We start from the raw sequence: 17450 nt of genomic DNA on the forward strand, positions 1-17450 counted from the left end.
TTTAGTGGCTATGGGTCCCTGAGCCCCCGTCTCCTCCCTAGGATGGGCAGGGAATGGGGCAGAAGTTGTTTCCTGTTTGGAGGGCCAAGCAAATCTTTTTCTACGATGGTAGCCTCTCTCCTACATCAGCCTCCTAACCCCAAGAGATTCTCAAACAATTTTCTAGGGGACAAATTAAAAAAAAAAAAAGATAAGGAACTCTGTAGCAGTTGCAATGCCTTTTCTTTTTCCTTAAAAATATTATTCTGGTTTCCTTACTCTAATATCACAAGGGCTCCTGCCTTAGGGAAAGTGGGTCATTGAGAAGACAGGGATCATAGGCCAAGCGGCTCTCCACAACTGAATCAGCTCCTACAGATCAGGCAGCTGGGTGTATCTGTTGAAGAAATTTCAACCAGACAGAGGTTCAGGAAGGATGGTGGCCTCTGCAGTCTAACTCCTAACTGATGGTCCCATGAAACGATGTGTCATGCCCAAGGTTACGTGATAGGCTTTTACGTCAACTGTTCTATAACAGAGACCTCACATTTCCTGGATACAGCTCTTCCCATAGGGTCCCATAAACAATGCTAGGCACAACACAGTAAAGTCTACCTTCATTTTCTTTCTTTTTTAAAATATTTATTTATTTATTATGTATACAATATTCTGTCTGTGTGTATGCCTGAAGGCCAGAAGAGGGCACCAGACCTCATTACAAATGGTTGTGAGCCACCATGTGGTTGCTGGGAATTGAACTCAGGACCTTTGGAAGAGCAGGCAATGCTCTTAACCGCTGAGCCATCTCTCCAGCCCCTACCTTCATTTTCTTGAAAAGCATCTTTGCTCTGAGCTTCTGTTTTAATTCTGGGGAAAGAATTTATTCAGACTGACCACAAAAGACAGAACCTGAAGGAGACTGCTTCTGAGAGACGAAACTCAAAATGCAGAGGCTTTAAGAAACCGACCCTGTTAAGGTCTTTGTGAAATCCTGCAACTGTGACCCTCCTCGAACCATGCTGGAGCGTTATCGAATTCTCTGTTTTTCTTGTAGGTCCAAGTCCCTTTTTCTTAAACTAGTCCACCTGCCCTCATCCATGGCCCCATCTCCCCTCAACCATATCACTATTTTGTGGATAATATCTAGAGACCGTAAACGAACTAAAACCCATCACAGCCCTATTCTTATCCTCTAAAACCATGCTTTATTGGTTAAGTTCATAGTATCAAGTAGGAAGAGATGCTTTTGTTCTGTCGTCAAAAAACTCTACTTTTCATGGGGACAAAATTATTTCCTGTTAACCCAGATTTCCAACTATGTCTACCATCTCAGAGGTTTGCAAACCTTTTTCAGGCAGCTATTAACAGGGTGCAGCAAGCGACAGACTCTCAACTCTAGTTCTCAGGCCTTGAGGACACCAAATAAGAAAAATGTGCACTCTTTTTTGAAGTAGAAAATGATGAGCATGCCTAATTAGTCCACAGAACACAACCTCTGTGCTTTTTCTGCAAAACACGGCCCTGCTGCAGAGCCAGTTCTACTGACTAGCCACTCCTCCATGGCACTTGCGTACCAGACTCATCCATTTCTGTACTTATTCCTGATCTTGAGGCGGCCTGAACTGATTTGAGCATGAGATTTTGAGGGACAAGTGAGCAACAGGTCTGCAGTACGCCTTAGGGAAGGACGTTCAAGGAGATCACATGTGGTGTTACTCACAGGGACCACCTGTTAGGTTTGTTCTTGCCTCCCAGTGGGAGGAAAGAGTAGAAGTCAGCCCTCTGAGTCCTCAGGTGTCAGCTCACTCCACCGGGGTGCAACTGCTCATGCACACTATTCTCACACAGGCCAGGGTAGACAGAATGACTGCTCCCGCCGTCCTACCTGCTCAAGCATCAGCTCTCTCAACCGTGCTATCTTCTCCCCGTCTTCAGGATGACTTAAAATGTAGTCTTTGACAAAGAATGCCTAGGAAGAGAAGGCACAGTCAGACAACCCTGGGGGAGTTACCACAGGAGTGAAAGACACACTTAGTACTTTCCCAAGGCTCGGCATACATAGAGAAATAGCACGATTATGAAATATGAAGTTTTGGGGGCAGCTGGTCACAGGCAACATTCAGAAAGCCAGAGCTTGTACACTAAGCATCTCTGGCAATAAAAATAAAAATAAATAAATAAAAAAGAAAGCAATAAACTATAATAATAAATTATGAACTAAAATAAATTGTCTTAAGATTCAGTGTGGTGAAGATGGTCTTCCAGCCTATTATAAAAACGGAAGGAAAGTCCACCTAAAGGATTATTAACAAATAAAAACAACCAACCACAAGACTACACCCACGGTCCATCCTCCTTGATTTTGCAAATTATTTTAGGTAGACATTTGTTAAACAGTTCTGAGCTCCTCCCTACATTTATTCATCCCAACACACACACACACACACACACACACACACACACTCACGCATGCGTGTGCGCGCCCACACACAAAGTGCCTCATCATGACGATGGGATACATGCACCAGCTGCACAAGAGGTTGGTCATCCATTTGTTCTTTTCTGCAAAGGACTGCATTTGTGCTGACTGCAGCCATCTGCCACATTTGCACAAGAAGATTCATAGAACCCCACAGCATCTCCGCTGACAAATTCTTCTCTGGCGACTGTCAGTCCTCACCTCTTGGTACCTGGAAACCCCGCCGTTCACGGCGGCATCTATGACTCCATTGAGACACATGGTCAAGGGGTTGATGTTCTGCATCTGCCTCGTCTGACACTGGCTGATCAGGGCCTTCAGCTGCTGGTTCTTATTCTCCAACACCTCGATAGCATTCTCCAGGGGACTCATCTCTATCTGGAAAGCAGATGAATGACAAGATCTACTGACTTTTATCCAAAGTAAAGAAATGAGAGAGAGAGAGAGAGAGAGAGAGAGAGAGAGAGAGAGAGAGAGAGAGAGAGAGAGAGAAGAGGAAGGTGATAGAGAGAGACAGAGAAACAGATCATTCAGCTTTTGACTCATCCAAGGTTCTTAGTAGCGCCCATTACCAGTCCTTCTGTGGGCCTTCCCACAACACAGGAAAGGACACAGACGTCAAGTCAGCCCTTCATCAGGAAGGTGTAAAGCGATGGGTAACTATATCCATTGGCGGAAAAGTGGTTTGGGTAACCAGCAACTGTTCATTGATAACAGGATGACAGTAAGCATCCCATGTGTTTTATGTTCTCTTTGGATGGATCCCAAATAATGAACGTTTCACCCCTCTAGGTACTTATTTGAACAAAGCATCATGGGAAATACAGAGATATGTTAGCGGATCTGGTGTCAAAGAGCTTTCTGCCCCATTGCAGAGAGGGGACATATGTCCATACTGACCCCCACATGTATTATAACAGCACCATAGGATGGCACAGGATGGCACATGGCAGTGAGTTACAGAAATCAAGATAATCATATCATACACATTTCAGGATCCATTTTTTGCGCAGAGCCAAGCAGAATGATAATGACTCACTGGTTGGTCCAGGGGACCTAATTGGGACTATGAACAAAGAGTTTTCCAGTATACGGCACTGTGCTGTTAATGTCGTTGACATTCTCTCTGAAGAGAATGTCTGCCAAACTCTTCATAATGAGGCAATTTGGACATGCAGAAAGCACACTTAAGCTCCCGTTCTTCCAGTGAGAGACACAAATTAGAATAAAAGGCCACTTAGAGCATCTTAAAGCAACTCCGAAAAACCTTACAACAGCTCAAGTGTATGGAAATTAAGAATAAACATTTACCAAAGATAATCTAAAAGGAAGGGAATATAACCACAATACATGACAAATCATTTTAATATGCATAATCAGGGAAGAACCCAGTCACAGAATGCATGAAGAAAAAGGCAAACAAACCCAAGAAAAACTGGGTTGGGAATTGAAACATCCATTTCACAGAGGAATAAATTCAAAATGGCCAGTAAATAAATGAAGGATAGTACCACAGCGACACACTGTAAAACGCCCCACAGAATGGTAGAAATAAATGTGGCCATAGCCAATGAGAGTGCAGCTGTGGCCACCAGAGCCCCTGTCCTGTTACTGGAACTGCGTACTGCCTGGGAAACAGCTGAAGGACTATCGCCTATGGGCTAAGTAAGTTTCATATAAAATTATTTTTACTTTTATCTGTCTCATGGTCCAGAAATTCTATTCAGAGGCATATGTTAAAAAAAAAAGATGGAGCTGGACATGTATGTACATGTGCGCGAGAAACCACGTACAAAAATGTTTGTAACTGTTCCCCCAAATCGCTGGTTATCAACAAGAGAGCACATGATACATTGTGGTCTGTTTATACAGTGGAATAATATATAGTAATGGGGAACACTCTTGTCATACTTAACTGAAAACATATCACAAATACTGTCGAGAGGACGGAACAGGTCTTAACAGAGTACACACAGCTAAGCGAAACTAAGTGGACTGCGTTGAGAAAAGCATAAATAGGTGAAAACCAAGCAAGGAAACCCATACTATAAAGGTCAGGACACCTCTCGAGTCAAGACAGGGAATCGTGATTGTAATTTGGAGGGTTGCATAAAAGACCCCCATGAGGGCACTAGCAGGGATGGTTTTTGCAAACAATATTTGATATTAAACCTTTGCTATGTACGTGCAAAAGCCAAAACATAAAGTAAAGTCCGAGCCCAAATCTCTGCAAGCTAGAAAGCAAAGCAGCCTCAGAAGACAGGAGAGAGTGGGACAGTGGTCCTCACGCTTCCTGATGCTGCGACCTTATAACAGTTCTTCCTGCGGTGCTGACCCCCAACCATAAAACCTTTTCGCTGCTACTTCATAACTGTGATTTTGCTACTGTTATGAATCATAGTGCAGACTTCTGTGTTTTCCGATGGTTTTAGGTGACCCCTGTGAAAGAGTCGTTGGAACCCCAAAGGGGTTGTGATCCAGATTGAGAACTGCTGCTTGGGGACCGTGGGTGGGGAGGATCTATTGTTGAAAGGACACAGACTTTGAGTTCACAGGAGGAAGACCTCGGGGAGATCAATTACTCAACAGCTGCAAGCACTTGGAAAACAGTTACGAGAAATTCTATGAGTTGTTTTAGCTATAAAATAAAAAATCCATCTTCACATTTATAAACCCTAATGCTATTAATATAATAATCTTGTGAACATCACATGAGATATAATAAATGTGTCAAATACAAGGACTTCAGAGAACACGTATTTGAGACAATGTATAAATAATTCACAATGCTGAAGAAAACTGGACACAGAAAAGGAGTACACTGTTTGCGGAAGAACCAGGTTCAGTAAGTAAATATATGACATCAAATCTCACCAGCTCTCAGGAAATATGAGTAAGTGATACAAAAGCTGCCTATTTCCTTGTCAGGTCAGAAAGCAAAGAAGGTGTCTGAGAGGAAGACAGCAGCTGACCTGTGGCCCGTCCCCTCCCTTTCCTGAGGTAGGTCCTTTGGGGAATTAAAAAGGAAGCAGGTGGCCAGGTCACTTCTTCTAGCCGACCAAACCTGCATGCAAATGGACTAGGAATAGCTGTAGGAGGAAGAGCTGTCATCCACGGAGGCCTGTAGCAGGAAGTTAGTAGAAGAAAACTTCTCAAGTCGACAAGCCCAGACCTTAAGAGAATATCCATGTGAAGCTAGTCCTCTGGAGTATGATGTCTCCTAATGCACACTTCAAACTGGGGAGCTCTGGGAACCCCACTTACAGCTTCCATTCGTTACTCTAAATTGTTACCACTGCTGTGAGACACGGAGACGTGTGGATGATGCTTCAATCTCAGGGATCTCTCCTTGCCTGGGCATCTGGGCATCTGAATTATTAATAAAGCTTGACACTGGGAAGGGACAGGAGCCGTGTCTGATTGGCCCGAAAGTAACATTTCTGTGGGCAAGTAAGAAATGACTCAGAGGGGAGTTTTAACAAGACCTAAAGTGCAGTCATAAAGCAATTGAAAGTAAAGAATTAAGAGGAATAATTTAATAACAGTAGCTGCTATGGATTAACACAAAACAAATACACTTAAATCTATGATCTAGTAATAACAGTAAAACCCAAGTCAAACAAATCCAAGCAGCCTTCTTGTTACTCTCACAAGGCCTTAAGGACTGAATTTTGAATAGAACATTTTATTTCCTTTCCTATATCTCATAGCAATAAATAGTTGATGGTGGATACTATTATTTTATAGGACTATTGCAATGGATAAAAAGATGATGAAATATCAAAATATAAAATACATTTATTTATCGTGTGTGCATGCACATGCATGCACTTGAATGTGCATGCATGCATGCCATGGTGTACACACAGAGGTCAGAGAGCAAACTTGAGAGAATCGGTTTCTTTCCTACCACCATGTGTGTCCTGGGGATTGAACTCAGGTTTCCAGGTTTGTTGCAAGCACCTTTACCCACTGAGCTATCTTATTGACCCCCCACAAATGTCATCTCTTAATCCCTAAAAGATCAATGGGTCTGGGTATGATGAACAATAACTAATTATCATTTATTCTTGCTAACATCATAAGAGAAGAAGGGGCAGGAAGAAAGGAGTAAGAGAGCAGCAGAAAACACATAAGAAGCAGTCTTGCACAAGCCAACCAACCTTACTAAGCCTCTAGGCTTATAACTATCAATTTACAAGAAAGGCAGGCCACAGAGAAACAAGCCAAATGATCCCGCTTGGATTAAGACGTAAGGAAACACTTCAAGGCAAAACACTGTGATTCTTCAACAAAAAGACTTTTAAAAAGTGATGCCAGGGGGAACATTTAGATGAAAAAGGACTTCGGAAACACTGAACACAATGGCCATGGACAACCAGGGTCAACAAAGAACAAAAAAGAAACCAAGCAGACTCTTGGTGAAACATAAGACAACATATGAACGTGTATAGTCAACACGTTGTTATTCTTTCATATATAATATGGCACAGTTGTTTAGACAGTATTGTGTGAGATGATGTCACACTCGTCACAAAATTCCCTGGTGCGAGGAGTTTCTAGAAGTGCAGATAAACGAAACCAGTCCCTTTTCTAGTGCTGAAGACGACTAAAGCAAGGCTTCTTAGAAGCAGGAGGCTTCAGAAAACCAGGCTCTCTTGGAACACAGAGCCGTAAGAAAACACTAGATGGCGCTGTGAGGGCTGGTGGAGACTCCTCGGTTCTGGGTAGGGCCATACATATGCCTATCTTTTTAAAAATGTATTTATTTAATTTCATTTTACATTGCATCCATAGCTCTTCCTCCCCCCTCTCCTGCCCCCCCCCCCCGCAACCCAACTCCCAGCCACTCCTCCCAACAGGTAAGGGCTTCCAAGGAAAGTCAACAGAGTCTGGCACATTAAAGCTGGGGGCAGGACCAAGCCCCTTTCCCCTGCTTTTAGGCTGAACATGGCATCCTATAGGAAATGAGCTCCAACAAGTGAGCTTGTGCAACAGGGACAGATCCTGGTCCTACTGCCAGATGCCTCAGATACATGAATACCTCCCTAGGTATATCTATTATTGAGTTGTTCTTTGACGATCTTATACATGTATGAAGTATATTTTGATGACTACAAACACAACCCTTTCTAATTTCCTGCACTCATCTATTATTCCATTTTACCCATGACTACCCTTCCCACTTATACATCTTCTGGGTAAGGCGCAGGGGCCAGCTGTTACAGTCAGCACTGGGACCAGCCATGGGTGGCTGCATTCGCCACTATTTATTGCAGACAGGCTTCCCTGATTAAGGTTGGAAGCAGCACTTATATATGGATATAGTCATAAGTATGTAGAAGGCAGCTTGGCAAGGTGATGATTTAGCTGTGCAAGGGAAAAGTTCAACCCGAGGGCCTAAAGACTCTTCAGGTGTTTTTTCTTGGTTTTGTTTTGTGGGGCAGGCAGGTACGCTGCACTGGGTAGGAGGAAGGGGCATCCAATCTCATTGAGATTTCATCTCGATGGTTCTCATTAAGAGAGCAAATACTGGCTAAGATGTGAGGAAAGAGGAACTCATCTTCACTGTTAGTGAGAGCAAACTGGGATGGCCCCTATAGAAATCGGTGTGGAGGGTTCTCAAAAAAGCTAGAAATATAACTACCATATGACCCACTACTGTCCAAATACCCAGTGGACCCTTCAGAGATGCTTCACCCTACTTCTGAGATTCCTGCTCAACCATGCTCACTGCTGCGCTGTGCACAACAGCGAAGGGATGGAATCAGCCTGCATGGCCATCAGCTGATGAGTGGACATTGAGAATGTGGTACATAGACACTGCCTACTTGATTCACTGTAAAGTGCAATTAGGAAGACCACGAGCAAACAGATGAAACTGGGGGAAGAGAGTGCACAGAGGCTCAGAAAGATAAACACTGCACGCTCTTTCCCATGTGTGGAGCCAGCTTCAACCCTTGCCATCGGTGTAATTCATCTGGAACACCTGCAGGGGTAAGTACGGGCTACCGGGGTGGGGAGGCGCCTCAAGAAAGTGGAGCTAGCAATGCACAGGGGATGTGACGATGGAGGGGGAACCATGAGGTGAAAAGTTTCAGAAGGAGTAGGTGTGGGTGGAGAGAGGAGATACAAGGGAAAGGAGGAAGGCTAAGCAAAACTAAAGATGTATAGAAAAGTCGTATGAGCACTCACTACTCTTTAAGCCAATTTGAAACAGAAGTTAAAGAAGATTTGAAAGAGTGCTATCCTGTGTGGTTGGAGGATGTGCCACGAGCCGAGCATCGCTAAACTCTAGTGCCAGGTTTGAGATGCTTCCTTGTGAACTCTCGCTCAAAGAGGCTCTGGAGGGCTCCAAAACCACTCTTCTCCACTGCTCACAGAACTAGTTGATTAGACGTCGCTACTAAAGACATCACACACCTGTAAGGAGTAGAGGAATCCAGGCAGGACTAACCTGGCAGCTTCCTCCCTGTGCCTAGTGTTCGAGTGCTGGAAGGTGCCAGACAGGCAGCCGGGGACAATGTATCTGTGGTCCTTCTTTACCGTGAACTCTATGATAAAGTGAATTTAAAGCCAAACTTATGAATATCTTTTGTCTTTCAAGTTCTGGCATTGCAGACAAGAAATTTCAATCCATTTTCTATCTTTATTGAGTACCGACTATGTTCTTGAAGCCCTTACACAGCCAGAACCAAGCCAGTAAAAGCTCTAATGGATCATGGAGCATCCCAGGGAGCAGGAACAAGAGAAGCACATGGAGGCTACTAAGAGCAGGCTGTACTCAGGGAACCAAGTAGCCCAGTTTGCCTTGTTCTCTTAGAACATAATATTACCTATTCCAAGAATGTAGGCAGCTGGTGTTTGAAGTGTTTAGTCTTTCTCTACCATTACCAGCATGCTTTTTATCATGAGTGTCGTGTGTGTGTGTGTGTGTGTGTGTGTGTGTGTGTGTGTGTGTCTGCATGTGTGTGCTGTTTCTTGGGCTCGGACTATTGGTGAATCTTCACAAGATTTAGCCTTCTGGGCTGTACGGGCCTGAGACGGCTCCCTGAATCAATGCAGCATGGATCACTAAGAACACCGCCGTGGGCTGGGCTTCTGCAACTCTGTAGGCAGCAGAATAATGAGACTTTGTGAGCACACTGATTGCCTCCCCTCATCCCTGAAAGGCACTAAAGTACACCACACCAGCAGGCAGTGTGGGGACCCCTGACTCATTGCACACAGACTGGGCTGACATAATATCCTGAATTGAGTTTCATTTGCTTAGGGAGCTGTATTGATATTTTGACACCCTGAAATGAAAAACTCATTTAACCAGTAGTTTTAACACGATAAGCTGATCTCCAATGATGAGAGACTTCATAGGAGATGCCATTCTGGAGAGATACTTTGGGTGGGAGCTACTCTTACTTGTTCATTGACATAGTTGGCTGTTACTTAACTGAGGTTTTGTTTGCATGATAGATTTGCAATTGATGTATTTTATATCAAACAGAATACTAGGTCAATCCAAGGGTGTGGTGGGACAATGGTCTTTCACCCTGTCACTTGTATTATTTTTAATAAAACGCTGATTGGCCAGTATCCAGGCAGGAAGTATAGGCAAGGCAACCAGGCAGAAAGTAGAGGTGGGGCAACAAGAATTCTGGGAAGACGGAAGTTTTATTCTGCAGTCGTGACCCAGCCACATAGGAAGCAAGATGTGACTGCCTTGCAAAAAAAGGTACCAAGCCCCGTGGCCAACATAGACAAGAATTATGGGCTAATAAAAGTTATAAGAATTGGTTAATAAAAAGAGCCTGAGATACTGGGCCAATCAGTTCATAATTCATGTAAGACCCCTGTGTGATTCTTTGGGACTCAATGGCTGACGGCTATGGGATCTGGCGGAACAGAACCTCAGTCAACCAAGGGCCTGGCTCAGAGCCATAATGTGCCAAAGGAGAAAGACAAGACACTGGGAGGCAGGGGTCCTGTGGCTGTCATGCTGAAATACAGCAAAGAGACACCAGTGTGCAGGACCAGCCTTGCTGCCTTCAGCTGCTCACTCCTGTCTCTCTTCACTGGGGATGGAAGCTGGGGAGGTGCCTGGGAAGCAGAGCATTCTTGAGAGCTGTGGTTACCAGATTCTAGAATGGCATCCACTGTTTCCTAACTGAGGTTCCATCCAGGCCTGCTCGGGTCTTGCACAATCCTTCCCACTGCAGATCAAAGCAGCTCGGGCTCCATGCGTGATGGATTTTACATAAGCTTTATATGAAGGGGCTTCATATTAGCTTCATTTTGTCAACAAGAAAACCAAGGCTCGAAGAGAACAATAGCACTGGCTTTGGAATCACTAAAAGAAACTGTGCTTAGTCTATACGCTGTCGTGATATTTCATTTGTATTTTAATAAATAAAGCTTGTCTGAAGTTCAGAGAGTAAAACAGCCACACTGGTCAGCCTCACAGACCAGGCAGTGGTGACACACACCTTTAATCCCCGTAGCCACACTAGTTTGTCATAGAAACCAGGCTGTAGTGGTGCACGCCTTTAATCCCAGCCCCAGAGAGGAATATGATGGGAGGAGACAACTCTCAGACACAGTCTCATTCTGAGATTCCTGGAGGCAGGATCACCATTTTGGACTGAGGTAGAGGTAAGAGCCAGTGGGCTGGCTGTTTTGCTTTTCTGACCTTCAGGTTGGACCCCAGCTTCTGTTTCTGGGTGTTTATTATTCATGCTACAATACTCTTTAGACATCTTGATAATGATCTTTGTCAAAGGTTCAACTTCTTGGTAACACCTTTGAAAACTGGGGAAAGACTATCTATTGACATGAGAGTATATAAGAAAATAGGCTGCCTCCTTGGAAGGCTTTGGACTGTCACACAGAAAGTGACGAAGATCACAGGCCTGGCACAATTAGGAGACTTGGCATTCTGGTTGTCACTCAAGAACCTAACAGTTTTTTGCTTTTTGTTTTTTTTACATGCTGCAATCATAATTGCTTTAAAGAACACTTCTGGTTGGACGAACCAGGTCCGTATCAACATTCGCTTTCGGTGCCTTGGGGAGTAGCAGTCAGTGTCGTGAGGGAACACAGGAAATGAAAGAACATGAGAACTTAGTAGTGGGCTCAGCCCAAGGAGAGTGGCCAGGGCGTGGATGTCGTGGGGAAGATGCTCCGTTCCTTACCACTTCACGCTTCTCCACTTCGAACCAGCGGGAGATGCCGGGGAGACTCTGCACCAAGTAGAGTGAGGTTCTCTCCACCCAGAGACTCTGCCAAACAAAACTCAAAGTTACTTTCCAGGCTGCCCTTTTTTCTAAGCCCCAAGTTGCAACAAGTCTGACCTGGAGCCCTTTATTTCCTGCAGCCTTTTTCAGCCATTCTCACTGAATGCGCACTTGTGAAACAATCGGAGCACAAAGCGGTGTAAGCCCTCCCCGCCCCTCCCTCCAAGATGCAGTGCAAGCCCGCACTAGTCATTCTGCAGACTGCCTGGAGCCTTCTCCCTTGCAGAGCATAGGAGCCCCTGCTCCAGAAAGCAAGGGCCAGAACACAACAGCAAGCTGTATATAGTCTTCTCCTCTGTTTCTCCAAGATGGGACTTTAACCTTTTCGCCCATCAAGGTTCCAGAAGAGGCAATGCTGTGAGCTATCCAGACAAGATGGGAGTAACAGCTACCTAAGGGGACAAAGGATCTTAGGATTACTTGGTTGGAACCTTCTAATTAAGGTGAACACTTCAAGTCGCAGAGGGACTCTTGATCCACAAGTCATATTCTAATTATCAAAGGGCTGGCACTGACACCCACCCCCGGGGAACTATCTTCTCTCCGTTGCCATATGCACAGGGCCACATTTCTGGTGATAAGCTGAACTGCTGTAACCCAGGGGCACGTGTGCTTCGAGCTGGACTCCTGACCCAGAACCAGCTCCTCCATGAGACATGGAACACAGCTGCTATTGGCACAAGCCACTGTACGTGGCCAGATTGTCTTTGACCAGCCAGTTTTGGAATTTACACTTCCTCATTGTCCTATAGTGTGCTACCAGGGGGGAAATCCCCGCAACTGCACCATCTATTCAGACCACAGAGGGGCTAAAAAGAGAATGTCTTTCCAGTAGTGAGGAGCTGCTGGGGTGAACCCCCATCGTGTGAGTTTGAGGGACCTGCTGATGACAGGGAGGCAAGCAGACAAGAGCTCAGATGGATGAGCAGGATGTTCAAGGTGTACACAGGATGCAGATATTCCTGCCATTGTGGGGGACCAGGACAGCAGCTTTCTGAGTAGACCAGAGAGCTGGATTTTACAGAGTCAAGAGTTCACAGGGAGGTGAGTGGAGGCTGCTGTGCAGGCAGAAGGCTGCCCACACAGAAATGGAACTGCTTGTGAAAGGGTATGGCAACCAATGAGGAGAGAAGGTGGGTGTCGCTGGAGCCAAGAGAGAGGGTGGGTAGGACAGGCTTGGGGTAACGGGATAGAGTCTGGAGCCAGATTCTGAAGGTCTTGAACATGGGGAAAGGGAGCCTCATTTAACCTCACCCATCCCAGGAAGGTAGCTGTTGGTGGCTCGCACCTCTAATCCCAGTGTTTGGGGGGGTCTCTGGAACTCACTGGAGTGTGCAGTCTGAGGTTTGGTGGAGAGCCAGTGCAGTCTGGGCAGTCTGAGGAATCCCCCTTTGGTCTGAGCCTTGGTAGGGGTAAAAGGTCTCTCTAGTGGCTGATCGCTCTGCCTCTCTGATCTTCACCTTTAACCCCTACATCTGTCTCTGGGTTTTGATTATTCCTGGTACAAGTGTATCACTGATTGTTTCATTGCTGGCCAGGTGGAAGTACGTACATCCAGCAGAAACAGCAAAAGAAAGGGAGTTGGAAAAGGTGGGTTCCAGTGCTAGGCTAAAGGTCTTGGGCACATGACTCTGTGCAAGCCAACTATGACTCCAGGTCATTCAGACCGACGACTGGGAGCTAGAGCAGAGAGAAAGAACTGTGTCGCAATCTGATTGGATCTTTAGCTAATTTGGGAGGAGGAGAAGAGAATTAGAAACACGCAGAGAGGACTAGAAAATGATGATGGATCTTGTCAGTAACTGGGATGTTTTCCGATGCTCTCTGTACTGTTCAATCCACAGGGAGAAGGAAGACCCCGAGAGGAGGCCAGAGGGCCAGGCTGCTGAGGCCGGTGCAGTTGGCTGGTTCTAAACTGTCATTAGCTTTATTTATTATCATTAGAGCATTTTGTGATTAGATTCCTAGAGAAATCCACAGTAAATGAACTTCAAATCTTTCATAAAAGTCCATTTTTATCCAGTCTCCCCTGAACACTGCACAGCTACCCCTCCCCCGCCTTTTGGCTGGGAATAACCTCTGTAGCTGGCTGCTGCTGGCAGCGCTGGGAACCGATGGGCAAGGGTGTGTGGGTCAACATTAAGCAAGACAGTGTTAAGAGATGCCTCCTGCTTTAAGGGAGTATCTGCTGTGAGAGCCGCTAAGCCAACAGACTCACAGGAATAAGCTCATTTGACAATTCTGTTTATGTATGGATGCTGAGTCACTGGGGTCACCCTAGGCCTGTCCGGCGACACTGTTTTCAAGGAAAGGGATGGTCACAGGTGATTTCTGAACATCTGCCTCCTTGCCCCAGTGGGGCTGTGAGAACGCTGTCCTTTCTGTCCTGGAGCATGGGGAACTAGCAAGGCACACTGGATATGGGGAGGACGGACAACCCAGTACAGGCAGAGGCCCAGATGGGCATGGACTCGGGGCCTCATCTCAGAAACCGACAAGGTCTAGAGCAAAGGGACGGAAGTGTCTCCATCGCACCAAATGCCCGCCCACGCGGCCTCCTCTCAGTTCCCCCCTGCCTGGTCCTTGGTTTTTCTTTACTGTGCTTCCTTGATGCTACACTACACCCACCACTCCCACGATGGCTCACCATGAACGGACAACAGGACTGAGCTTAGACACGAGTTGGAAGACTGGTCTAAGCACCACTGCTCTGGGAACTGCCACAGAGAAGCTGATTTCAGGAACTCCTCCCAGACCTGCTCAGATTTTCTTGGTAGGGGACCAAAAATCTTCTTGCCTGGAAAGTGTTCCCATTCACGTGGAAACACTGCTTACTAGGATGGAAGATTTCGAGACCCTTTGTTGCAGTCACGTGACTGGATCCTCAGTCACTATTTCCCAAGAGTCTAGAAAGCCCATGAGGAGGCGGCACTTTACCTTGAACTCGTTCTCCTTGTCTTTGGTGCCCTTGTGGAACGGCCTGTCGTAGCGGAACTTCCAGATGTGGTTCACTTTATAGAAGCTTTTGATGTTGTCGGGAACGCCCTCCCTCTGCAGCACCTCCTGGCTCTCAGGAATGGGAGTCACAGCGTATATCTGCAGATCTGGGAGCCAAGAGTCAAGGAGGGAACCTGGCTTGGCAAGCAGCAAGGCACTCTGGGTAGCAATCTGGTGTTTCCATTCCAGTGGAATTCACTTTAAAAATTGCCCAGCAGATATGAATAATGTACTTCCAAGTATGCCTCAAGCTTCAGGTCTGATCAGGTCCTAAGAATGTGATTCTACCGGGACATATGTTTGACATTTCCATAACCTATGAGTTCACAGATGACTGCTTTCGTGGGGGTAGGAGGAACAGCTGGGCTTGGGTATTCAGAATCAGAAGAACCTCGCTCTTGTACATGAGGCATCTTTAGTCTCTTCATGGCTCCCAAATTTTATCTATAATGATATGGAAATCCTCATAAGACTATGACCAAAGGCAGTGACCAGAACACCAGCAAGGACTTGCACTTGCCAAGTGTTGCTGTGACTGCAGCCTTCTGTAACTATGGTATCCATAATCTAAAACCAGGCACAGATAAACAGAGTGGTTGTTTGTAGCTCATATTTTAAAAAATATTTTGCTTATATGCTACTTCCTTCCCAGAGAGAAAGAAAAATATTTTTCCTTAAACAGTTTCGTGTTTCTCTTGCATTTATGTTTCTGCTTTGAAAGTATATTTATAATAGCCACTGGGAGTTTCCCTGTCCGTTTTAAAACTGTGGCTTTCAGATGGATCTGGCAAGAACTGATGGGTGAATTGCCTTTGTGTCGAAAGCCAAAGTACTTCCATTTGAGTTGTCTGTTTAGATGGCAGGACTCTGAACTACATGCTGTCATTAAGAGTCTAGGATATCATGCCTCAGAGATACTGGAGGCTCCTCTTGTTCTTCCCCTCCTCACTCCAGAATTAAAGTCTAAGGGAAAGAGGGGGGGGGGAGCATGTGCAATAGTGAACACAATGCTGCCACTTCCTCGAACGGAAGCCGTTACCACAGGAAGCCATAGGAAAACTGTTTGACTCAGAAGCAGGGCTGGACCTGCAGGCATGCCGACTAAGAGGGCGAAGGTTCCTTAACGGATGGTTAAGGGATTTCTTTTCAACTGGCCCTGTGATAGCCATTAGAATAATTCCATTCTGCTGAGAAGGCACTCGGCTAAAACCAAGATGACAAGGACTAGGAAGTGTAGGGTGTGGCTCCTGACAAGGGGACAGTGGCTATAACACTCAATAGGACACTGCTGTGTAGCTAGCGGCAGGCACCAGGAAGGGATACACTGAGCCTCCGCCTGGAAGATGGTCTCATCAGGCTGGTTGGCATGCTGCATGGCGATGGCATGGGGGAACTCGTTCAGCATTCGCTGCTGGAAGGCCTCCAGTCGCTCGTAGTCATGCCCTCGGCACACGAACTCCTTATTCTGGGGGTGCAACCGGAAAAGAAATTAGGGTCATATAACAAGGAGAAGGCAAAGAAATGTCTGTGGCAATAACTGCCCCCACATCACGATACTGTCACATTGAAAAGTCAGAACCATCTGAAAAAATATGCTCATGAATCAAACCTGCTAAACAAAGAGCAATAGAATCGCTGGTTATTGATTTCCATCAGACCCAACAGCACACGCTGAATTCCAGGGCCATTTGCATGGGGGATAGAGATGGCCTGATACTCAGCATCAAAGACAAGAACCAAGCACTGGATCATAAATGGACATATATGAGAGATGATTTTTATCGAACGGATGTCAAACTCATACACGCAGATCTCCAATTTCTAGGAGAACAAAGTAGGGCCAGAATGAAAATCCTCTTTACTGGATTGTTTTTCTGGAAGTCTCTGAGATAGATCAGCTTTATATTCCCACTGGCAGGGCAGGCAGGTGGCCCATCTCTACCCGAGCCTTCAGGAGCATGGAGGAACCAAAGGCACAGCGACGTCCATGCCGTGAGCAGCTCAGCTCAGCTTGCTGCTGCTAGAAACCTCACCGCATTTTAGAGCTTGATTAGATGTCTGCTTGCTTTGTTATATCATGCTATATCCTAATAATTTATTCTAGAGGCCAGGGCTCTCTCATTCAGGTAACAATGCTGAAGATTGGGGCCAGAAAGCTGACTCACAGGATAAAAATGCTTGCCGCGCCTGATGGTGGAAAGAGGACAAACTCCTGCGAGTTGTCCTCTGCCCTGCATGCATACGCCATACTCCTCTTGTCCCGACACACCACGAACATAAAGTGTTTTAAAAATGCCAAGAATTATTTGTGCTAGTCCAGATGGGAATCAAAAATCCGTTTAATGACCTGCCCACCTCTCCACCTTAGGACTGATTTGCTGGCTTCACCGTCTCCACCTCCTGACGGCTGAGACGACAGGCATCCGCCACTCAGGCCTGCTTTAAGCAGTGCTGGGAGTGAAACCATGGCCCCCTGTAAGCTAGGCAAACCCTTGACCAGCTAAAGCTGCCTCCTAGGCCCCTGGCGTCAATGAGCACCCCACCAACGTTCTCTCTCTTGTGGCAGGACAGACGTCTTTGCTGTCTGTTGCTGTGTACTTCTCCACTGGGAAGATACACTACCTTGGTCTGTCCACTCATCGCCTGACAGATATCTGAGTTTCTCCTCCTTGTCTGGATGCTGTGCACAGTGATGCCATGGGCATCCA

The 17450-nt window shown here is 45.9% G+C and overlaps 1 protein-coding gene across 3 annotated transcripts in view; it reads right to left on the reverse strand.

Moving 5' to 3' along the window:
* The window catches only part of Dock4 (dedicator of cytokinesis 4), a 396425-nt gene that overhangs the window by 15445 nt on the left and 363530 nt on the right, over positions 1 to 17450 (reverse strand). For all 3 annotated transcript variants that reach the window (XM_075948630.1, XM_075948628.1, XM_075948629.1), the window contains 5 exons: positions 16066 to 16207; positions 14683 to 14849; positions 11644 to 11730; positions 2660 to 2836; positions 1865 to 1948 (listed from right to left, as the gene is read on the reverse strand). In XM_075948630.1, coding sequence (XP_075804745.1) covers positions 1865 to 1948; positions 2660 to 2836; positions 11644 to 11730; positions 14683 to 14849; positions 16066 to 16207 — 657 coding nt within the window. The remainder of the gene's footprint in view (positions 1 to 1864; positions 1949 to 2659; positions 2837 to 11643; positions 11731 to 14682; positions 14850 to 16065; positions 16208 to 17450) is intronic.

Source organism: Microtus pennsylvanicus, chromosome 14 (assembly GCF_037038515.1).
Source record: "Microtus pennsylvanicus isolate mMicPen1 chromosome 14, mMicPen1.hap1, whole genome shotgun sequence".
In the NCBI taxonomy this organism is placed as follows: Eukaryota; Metazoa; Chordata; class Mammalia; order Rodentia; family Cricetidae; genus Microtus; species Microtus pennsylvanicus.